We start from the raw sequence: 10178 nt of genomic DNA on the forward strand, positions 1-10178 counted from the left end.
TCTATTACATCTAATATAATCTATCACATTTTTTATTTCATATTCCATGAAAAGATTAAATTCAATTATATTTATTAAAAAGGGAGAATACAAAGTGACCAAACAGGTAAATAATGTAAAATCCATCTGCAATCCCGGGAAGGTTAATTTTAAAACAATTACAAGAAAAAATAAAATGATTATCAAATAGTTATTAATGTAGTGCATTCATTACATATACACAATATATTTTTTCCATTTTCTTGCTCATATTACATATTTATTTAGATATGAATATGCTATTTTTAATAATTTGACACCATTTTTTTATTGTTCTGGTTTCCTACTGCTTTATTCTTAATTATATTTTCACTTGAACCTTTTTGAACAGTTTTCAGTTTCAAGCTCAAGAGTCAAACTTCAAGCTGTGGATGGACAAACATGCAGCACAAATCAGGAGCAAATAAATTATCAATGTAGTTTTCATGACATGATTATAAATCAATAAATACAGCTTGTCAATTTGTGCCTCTGGGACTCGAAGCCATTTGTTTGCTGCTGTCTCTCTCTTTTTTTTCAACCAACACACACACACACACACACACACACACACACACACACATAATCTGCATCCCTCCCACTGACAAGTGGTGCTCCAAGTCAGCCGGTGGAATAAAGTCTCACTTCTCGCCCGCTCTGCTCCCAACGATGCGTTCTTCTCTCTACCTCCTGGCTTTCCTCTACCTGCGCTCCAGGGCATCAGGTAAGACTCTCAACTCAAACAAAAACTTTTACCATCGTTCACTGTGTGTGTGTGTGTGTGTGTAAATGATAATAATCATGGCATTTTTCTGCAACTCCAAAAAGTTATATGCAACGCTTGAAATGTGTTTTAAGACGAGCCGAGTTTGTGGACTTGTGAAACTGGGAAAAAATAAATAAAAAATCAGCTTTGACAGAAAATATATATTTTTTAATCCTAATCAAGTAAAAATCACAAGAAAGAAAGCAATCATCAGCAATTATTGTTGGATAAAATACCAAAGAATAGGAATAATTAAAGTGTGGTTAATCAAGGTGAATTGTGGGATAAAATGTCAAGGCAATGACAAATAAAAACAATAAACTTTTAATAAAATATTTTTCATCGGCCTTTTACTTAATCAGGAAACTGAAATTTATTAATAAAAATTTCGACAGAAATGTTAATTGTGCCATTACATGGAGCACTTATTAATAAACTACTCAGTGTGTTCAATATTAATACAAATGTTTTCAAAATGAGAAAATGTCCTGAATTTAAAATCAATTTTTTTTGTATTTGTGTCCAAATATTATCTTCAAACATTTGTAAATACTAATAATACAATACAGTGTTTAAAATGCAATACATTTCACAAAGTCTGTGTATTTACAAATTAAAAGTATTTTTGTGAAGAGATGCATGTGTGTTGATTAACAGTGCACATAAAATCTGATTGTTGAAAGCTTTTTTTCTTTTCCTGCAGGAAGAAAATACAATAAAATACTATATTATTTATATAAATTATTGTTTCCTGCAGCTCAGCTAATGATTTTTAAGAACCTCCTGGTGTGAATTTCCACGTTTCTTTGTCTGTTCCAGACAAAGAAAATTAAAATGAAGAATTTAAAACATTCATCTAATTGAAGGAAACCAAATTTAAGCCGACGTTTGATTCCCGTCTTTGGTTTTTCTTCGCTGCTGACACAGGTGTGTGAGCCAGGTGGGGTAAAACCCACCTCCACCTGTGCATTGTTCTCACCTGGTGAGAACTGTTGTCCCCTTTCAAAGGACGTCATTATGGGTTAATCTGTGTCTCTGTATTAGCTAAATGGTTCTCCATTCCAGCCTTCATTCCCACCACAGAGCCAGACGCTGGAGGGAGTTTTTTCTCATCAACATAATACACAGCGGCAGGACAACAGTAAACGACTTCATCAGCACCTGACGGAGCGACGCACTCACTTTACTCTGAATGCAATCAGCGGTTTCACAACTGCTCCTTTGTGACACAAATAAAGTCTTAGACTCCTTGTCAAAAGAACACGACTAAATCAGCAGTGGTGCTTTTTGAGAAAACAGATTTATGTTCAAATATAATAGAAGCTTATTGGTCATTAAGAAACTTAAGCTTCAGTCTTTCAGGAAGCAAAAAAAAAACAAAACAACTAATTACGCATAAGTATCACATTTAGGGGCTGGAGTTCTCAAAAATGACTAAATGAATTCAATATTTCTCAAAAATTACAAGACGTATTTGAATGGTTCTGTTATCAAAATAAAGGTGACACTCCAGAGAATACTCTAAGCCACAAGTGTCAAACTCAACTTGGAAATATCGTAAATATTTCCAAGTTAGTACCACAAACACTTTTTATTTTATTGCAAAATGTCACAAAAAGAATCACGAAATCCTGGAAGAACTGAAAAGATGGTCAATATTATTATTTACTTCTAAGAATTAATTGATATTTTTACAGTTTGTGAAGTTTTATCAATACATTCTAGCACAAAGGGCCCTTTAAAAGCATTCATGATATTGATTTGTCCCGAAACAAAAAGTTTGACACAGCTGTTGTAGAGGTCTAAAAAAAAAAAAAAATTTTTATTACTGAGTCAGAGCCAATTAATATGGCACACAGGGAAAATAAAAATAAATAAAAAACACCAGTGGAATGCTTTTTGTGATTAGTATTTTCTTTGAAAGCAAGGAGTATAAATCTAGAACCTCTAGTAATCCACAGTTCATCCCAGGGGTTAAAATAATTATAATTTGTAGTGTATTTTTCTCCCTATTGATTTAACAGAAGCATCCAAACAAACAAAGCATTAAAAATAAAGACTACACAGGAACATATAACAAACTAACTAGACAATCCAGCTGATGGATTTGTTTGTATTTTTGTTGTTGTTTTGTTTCTGAATTCTCAAAGTTTAGTTTCTGGGATTAAACATATAAACAGATTAATAGAAACTGTTATAAAAGCTAACCTAATTATTTTATGAACTTCATGACACCTCTTTTGAACAAGAAGCTGCAACAAAACCCGTTTCAGATTTTTGTTTGTGATTTCAGCTGAGTGGTGTTACCAGAGCCAGACCTGTGATGACACATGCAAAGGTGAGTAAAATATTCAAACAGCAGCAAAGCTAATCTAACTCAGTTCAATTCAGTTTTTTTACATTGCGAAAAGTTGCAGCAAATATTATATGAAGGAACTTCAAACAGGTCCAATTCAAATCTATGGATGAATAAAACAAATCAATTAAATATTTTTTTATCCACATGACGCAGTGCAAGTTTGGGTTAGATTGTTATTTGGTAAAAGGTTTAAATTTAGTCTTTTCAAACCTCACAAATAATCTGTGCATTTTAATATTTTAGATGTTTATAGACTGTTATATATTATATCAGTACATTTCTTCTTACTTTACATACATACAACACAGAACCTCCAGTAGATCTTGGTGTTAAAACATTTTTCCTAAACACTTCAATATGCAGTGGTGGGTAAACTAAGTACACCCCTGCAGCGTCTCTTCTTCAACTCTAAATAAACATTTATTCTACTTTAGTTGCAATAAATGGATCAACTGGAACCATAATTTAGTTTATTTTCTGGGTTGTGTCTTTTATATCACCAACAACAGATCAGGTGTGTCCAAACTTTTTGTCACATGGACCAAAATCATCATGTCAGAAGCACTTATGGGTTTAAAAACTGTAATATTTTTTAAAGTTAAAATCTTGTAACTATTATAATTATTTGCAATAAACTAAACATTGAGTTGTTAGATTTTATTATAGATTAGAGATGTGTAAGTCATTCCACATCCTAAAGTTAGAAGCAATTTTGCATTTTTATATTAAAAAAATATATCAATTGAAAAAAATTCAATATATTTAGTGTATTCTGGAAAATTAGGCCAGGATTTGTGTCAGTCTTTCTTTAAAAAATATATTAAGTTTTTCAGAATAATCTTTAAAAAGCTTATTAATTAATAGATTAAAAGCTGATTTGGAAACATCCCAACCTAAAGTCACTGAATAGTTGGGATCTTAATTACTATAAAAAAAGTAAAAAAAGAAAAGAAAAAAAATATATATTTTTAATTTATCAAAAATAATTATTTCAAATAAATTATTATAACCAGAAATAATAATAAATCATTATTTAAAGTCTATCTGCATCTACCACCATCTAAATTGGTGTCATTCTTTAACCAGGGTTAGGGCCGCGTAAATTCAGTGCAGGGGCCAAAAATGGCCCTCTGGCCACACTTTGGACACGTTTGAGTTTGTGAAAGATAAACTTACAGCAGTAAGTTGTGTTAACTTTTTATTCATTTTCTCAAACCTCTCAGTTGAATAAACTACAGTTTTTAGGGTAGCACTTAAAAAAAACTGAAAGAGGAAAAAGAGTGGGAAATATTTCCCACAATGCTTAGCAGCATGTTTATGTATTCTGAGATGGAAGTGTGTTACATTGATCCAACTCTTGTTTGTTATTAAAGCAAATATTCATTTTAAAGCAATTCTCAGTTTTCAAAGCTCGAGGATAATGTCCTGCTCACACTAAATGTTTCTGAGCTGAATTTAATAAAATTAATTATCAGATCAGAAATTTTGTTAATGCAATTTGAAACAAGAATTAAAATGATTCTAAAGTAAAATAAATAGTTATTTTAACTTGATATTGTGAGTAAAATAATACAGAAATGAGTGCTCTGTTTTTTCTTGCATATTGTGACATAACTATTTGGTTTAAGTTGCAGTGTTAAGTTAAAACACAAAATTCAAGACTAGTAAACTTAAAAAACAATTTTTAGACAACTTGTTTCTTATTGTTAAATCAACTTCATGAACTTTAATTTCTGAGTTAAAACCAAAACAATTTTTTGTGTTGGCAGCAGGTGAAGGTTCATTTTCAAGTTAAACCACCTTCAGATGCTTACAGTGTGATGTGATGACTCTCTTTTCCAGACCCAAGCCGCTGGGCAGCTCTGTTTCCCAGATGTGGAGGTTTACGCCAGTCGCCAATTAACATCGTGACCAATAAAGTTCATTTCAGCAGCGCCCTTCCTCCCTTCAGCTTCATCGGACACACCGACTTAATCAACATCACAGTAGAGAACAAGGGCCACTCTGGTAATGAAAAACACCAAAGCCTGTTCTGTTCTCCTCCCTTTCAGAGCCTCAATGCTCGTTAGATTCACGCTCTGACTTCGTTTTTCTCCATCAGCTCACTTTGCTTTACCAGAGTCAGTGCGGCTGACAGGAGGCGCTCTGCCGGGTCACTACAGAGCGGCCCAGTTTCACTTCCACTGGGGAGAGAGAGGGACGCCGGGATCAGAGCACACCATTGATGGGGAAAGATTTCCCATGGAGGTAAGGGCGTAAAGGCCGGGTGAATAACAGGATTATGAATTATACTGGAGCTGTTACTCGATAAGTGGCGTTTTCTATTGCATTCAGCAGATTTTTGAAGACTTAAAAGAATATTTTGGTATAAATTATGACGCAAACAACCTGTAATCTGCTTCAGACAGAATATTAGTGGTTCGTTGCAGGTGTATATTGTGTCTGTAGGAGGCGCTGTAACATCTTAACACAGGGGTGTCAAACTCATTGCTGTTTTGGGCCAAATCAAGATCATGAATGCTCTTAAAGGGACGGTTGTGCCAGAATGTACTGATAAAATATCAATGAATTCTTAAAATTAAATATTATTGAACATCTTTTGAGTCCCTCCAGGATTTTGTGATTCTTTTTGTGATTTTTGCAATAAAAACCAAAGTGTTTGTGGTACTAACTTAAAATACTTTGTGATATTTGCATTTAATTATGTAAGCAGATAAAAACTGCTTTGATTTGATTGATAGCATGATATTTAAGCACACTTAGAGTTGAGTCTAGACTCCTCAGGGCCACAAAAAAAGCTATGGTGGGCCAGATTTGGCCCATAGACCTTGTGTTTGACACGTCTTAACACTATGCTATGTCAAAAATGTAAGGTTTGCAGAGGAGAAACAAAAGGAAAAATAAAGAAAAAGAACAAAAAATAAAAACTAAAAGTAAAGAAAAAGCCAAACAAAGAATAAAATGTAATATTTGACCACTAATATTATGACTATTATGGAAATAAAATATATCTCAGATATTGTGACCATTCTGTAACTTATGGTAAAATACTAAACTCTACTACTTAAGTATTTGATGTTTTTCTATAAGTTACAGTTTGGTTACAATATCTGAACAGGATATAATTTTATGTGACCGTCTATATTTCCATAATAGTCATAATATTAGTGGTGAGATTTTTCTATCCTTTGTTCATCTTTTTCTGTATTTTTCCTTTTGCGTTTGTTGCAGTCACCACATTCCCCTGCAAATCTTACATTTTTAGTGACTCATGGTGTTAAAATGCAACAGCGCCTCACAGGGTCACAATGTCACAGAATATGGTGTAACACCGGTATTGAGCAATAATGCAAATTTCAGTTCAAATTTAAAATGATTGCAGTGAAAACTGGTTTATTAGGATTATTTTTTTCAGGTTTGTGTTCTAGGTACGACTCCTTATAATACCTTTCCTTTCTGTCTGCACAGTTGCACATAGTCCATATTAAAGAGCCTTACAGCTCTCTGGAGGAAGCAGAACACGATATGGCGGGCATCGCTCTGCTCGCCCTCTTCTTTGAGGTAACGCATCACTCTACTGCCGGGGTGTCCAAAGTGTGGGGCAGGGGGCCATTTCTGGCCTCTGACTTCAATTAAAGAGTGGTCATCCAACACTTTTTGTAATTTTTTTAAGATGAGATTTTCCATGGCAAGTTTATATCTTCTTAAACTGAGAATGTTAAGTACGACACAAAGGATTTTTCTTGAGCCTTTTGTGGGGCTCAAGAAAAATCGGGATAGAAATTTTGACCCCTGAATACTTTCAGCTTGCGATTTTGGCCCTCGGTGCAAAAAACTTTGGACACCTTTGCCTTTCACAAGTATGCACTGCTTGTTGTTAGTCTGTCACATACAATCCCAACCTAAACATTTAGACTGGGATTGTAATCTGATCAAATATGAAGAGTGAATACTTAAAATACTGTAAATGTCTTTCCAAGTTCAGTTTATCTTATCATATTATTATTATAGGTTATTGTATTTTTGTTGACTTCCTTACAGGAAACAGCAGATGATCATCCTCATCTAGACACAATAATTGCTGCTCTGGGTCAAGTAAAAAACAATGGTAAATATATTATTTTTTTAATTTAAAAACACAAAAACATATCATGAATGTTGTTATTCTTCTTGGACTTGAAACTTGAACCCATGTACAGTGCAATAGGTAATTAGGGTTTAGGGGGAATTTGAGGCGTCTGGTCCATCTGAAGAGATAAACACAATCTTAAATGTCTGCCTGTCATGTAAAAGAACGCAGTGCCACACAGAGGGAAGTAGTTCAGTTATGCTTGTTTGACTTTGACAACCTTAACATGATGAGTAATTCGGTGTGTTTCGGTTCAGTTACAAAATAAAAAAGGCGACCTAAACACCAACTCTGATAGATCATCAGTAGATCAGGCGTTTAAATTAGCTCATCTAAAACCGCTGTGGTAGATTAAAAGTATTAGCAGCGGTATGTTAGCTAACTGTTATTAGCTAACCTAATAGCAGCGGTAGCTAATTTATCAAGTGAGCGCTTATTAATCATCGCAAAATAAACATCAAGCCTAAAAACACTAACGGACTGAATGTCCTGTTCTTTGTGAGGGAAATGTTTGAGTATTTTTAAAATGTTGAACCCTGATACGTATGGTGGCCTTGTTGTCAGTTGCTATGGCAACGGGTGTGCGTGTACCGTAGCACAGACAGAAAGCGAGGCGGAAAAAAACGTGCGGTCGAGTTCTTTAACGATTTTCTGCGTTATTTTCCTCTTTGCTGTGGCACACTGCACTAAATTAATAATACCTACATCTCTGGGCTTAATTAGTTAGTTAACGGTATTGTTCTACTACGGCTAGATGGCATGCGCATAACGCCCTCCAGCATTGTGCGCATGCGCGAAATTTCCAGATATAAACAGTAACATGCAGAGCGTCCATAGGAAACACATGAATTAAATTACTAAAGACATCTAAAAATTATGAGGTGTAATTGGAGAGAAGCAGCACCAAAGGAATACACTATAACTTACATTTGACAGAAACAAGCTTGAACAATCAGTAAACACGTTCATTGGTTAAACAACAGTGTTGTTTCCCCAAGAAACCACAAAAACATGCAGTTCTAAGATTTTACTAAGTACTAACGTGATATTTTTGCTGGCTATCTCTATTTCTGACTGTGTTTAGGCAGCAACACAGTGATTCCAAACTTTAGACTGAGTTACATCATCCCGGCAGCCTCCGAGCTTCACAGTTACTACCGCTACGTGGGCTCCATGACAACTCCGGGATGTGAGCAGGCGGTTGCATGGACAGTGTTTCATAGGATGCTGTCAATCAGCAGTCGACAGGTGAGGAGTCATTTAACATTTTATTCTGATTTTTATCTAAAAAAAACCCCATACATTTTAAATATTTCTGCCGGTTAATGACCACCTATTTGCATTCAGAGTCAGGTAGTAACTAGCTACATTTATTCAATTACACTCACTTGACTAACTTTTTGAGAAAATTTACTTTTATGAGTGTTTTACTACGCAGTACATTTTGCCATTACTTCGGTAAAAAAGGTAAAACTTGTTTTTTCTTCAGTTTCTTTTCTTTTTGTCAGAGTCTCATGTTTTTTTTCCTCTGCTCCCCAGCTGGATGCCATAGTTAAACAGTGCAGATTTTGGACAGGACAGCCCATGAAAAACATCTTCAGACCCACGCAGCCTCTGGATGGCAGAGTAGTTTACAGCTCCAAGTCAGGCGCAGCTCATAAGAGAGTGAACCAAATGTTGTTCGTCGTCCTCTCAGCTCTGTTCATGCCAATGATCCTGATACATATTATTTAGAACATATAATTTCAAATTACACAGCCTCCAATAGTTTTTATGTCATGATTCCTATGACAAGTTTTCCTGTTACTCTTGAAGAAACCAATTCATACAGTATGATTGTGCCACCATCTTCCAGCAAAGGTATGGTGTATGTTCTGTGTTATTTTTAAATAAAAGAACCGCCATTTTATTTCTATTTTTAGATTTTAAAATAAAGAAAAACATTAAACTTTTACCCCCAAAAAAGTATGTTTATATTGTCTTCAATAAAATAATACATATTTATGCAAAATAACAAACAAAGTTCAATGCAGCATGTCTTTCAGAAAAAAAAACACAGTATCAGAAATGTTCAGGTGCAGAAATTCAAGCCTGCCATATGTGGAAGAGTCTCCTACCTGAACAATACACACATTGTGCAGGACAATGCAAAAACTATGCACCACACCAAGCCACAGGCATCCAATAATATGCAAATAAATAAAAATACGCCAACTAAGGCACCAATGCATATATCAAGCAATATATCAACATATATTTTAACAAAATAGACTGGCAACAGCACATACAATTGAACAGACATTAGTTTAGCAAAACTTTTCTATGTTCCCCAGTTAAGGCCAAACTGCTCAAATCTATGTGAACAAATAAAAGAAAAAATATTCAGTAGAGTCTGAATGAGAAAGTGATAAAAAAAAGTAACACTCACCCATTATTTGTAAATAAAATCCACAGGTTGTTGTGCTAAGTGCTAGCTGTTAGCAACTCATAGCGCTCAAAGTTACAGTCTTTAAAATGCCTAACAAAGTTCTCACTGGCTTGTTTTAACGAATCCAGGTTTGATGTGGGTTTTCCATTTTTAGTTATTTCTTTTTTATCCGTGAAAGAGCGTCTCGAAAAAGGAGATTTTAATAAGTCAGCAACTAGGTCAACCGGAGATGAAGCGAATGCGGCAGCCATTTTGTAAATTATGATTCAACATTCTGAGTCCCACCGTCATTGTACGTCAATTCTGATTGGCTGATAATTCTGTCTGTAGGAGCCAATTATCTTTTCCTGTTTATCGCCACCAGGGACCGTATTTCATTTTAAGTTAAAAAATACATGATTTTAGCCGCAATACTGTAGTCATGGCAACTATGACCAGTTGCACGGCATTTTTGACCTGAATTTGTACAGAGGAGGAG

The 10178-nt window shown here is 34.6% G+C and overlaps 1 protein-coding gene across 1 annotated transcript; it reads left to right on the plus strand.

The window, feature by feature from the left end:
- Positions 1-58: 58 nt before the first annotated feature.
- On the plus strand, positions 59-9508 carry ca4c (carbonic anhydrase IV c). Its single transcript, XM_014972508.2, has 8 exons — positions 59-742; positions 3078-3122; positions 4986-5150; positions 5245-5390; positions 6612-6704; positions 7185-7251; positions 8357-8520; positions 8812-9508. Exons 1-8 carry the CDS (start codon positions 688-690, stop codon positions 9004-9006), a joined length of 930 nt encoding a protein of 309 aa, XP_014827994.1. The 5' UTR covers positions 59-687; the 3' UTR covers positions 9007-9508.
- Positions 9509-10178: the final 670 nt, after the last annotated feature.

Source organism: Poecilia mexicana, unplaced genomic scaffold, assembly GCF_051168715.1.
Source record: "Poecilia mexicana isolate PSO_F unplaced genomic scaffold, ASM5116871v1 scaffold_14, whole genome shotgun sequence".
NCBI lineage: Eukaryota > Metazoa > Chordata > Actinopteri > Cyprinodontiformes > Poeciliidae > Poecilia > Poecilia mexicana.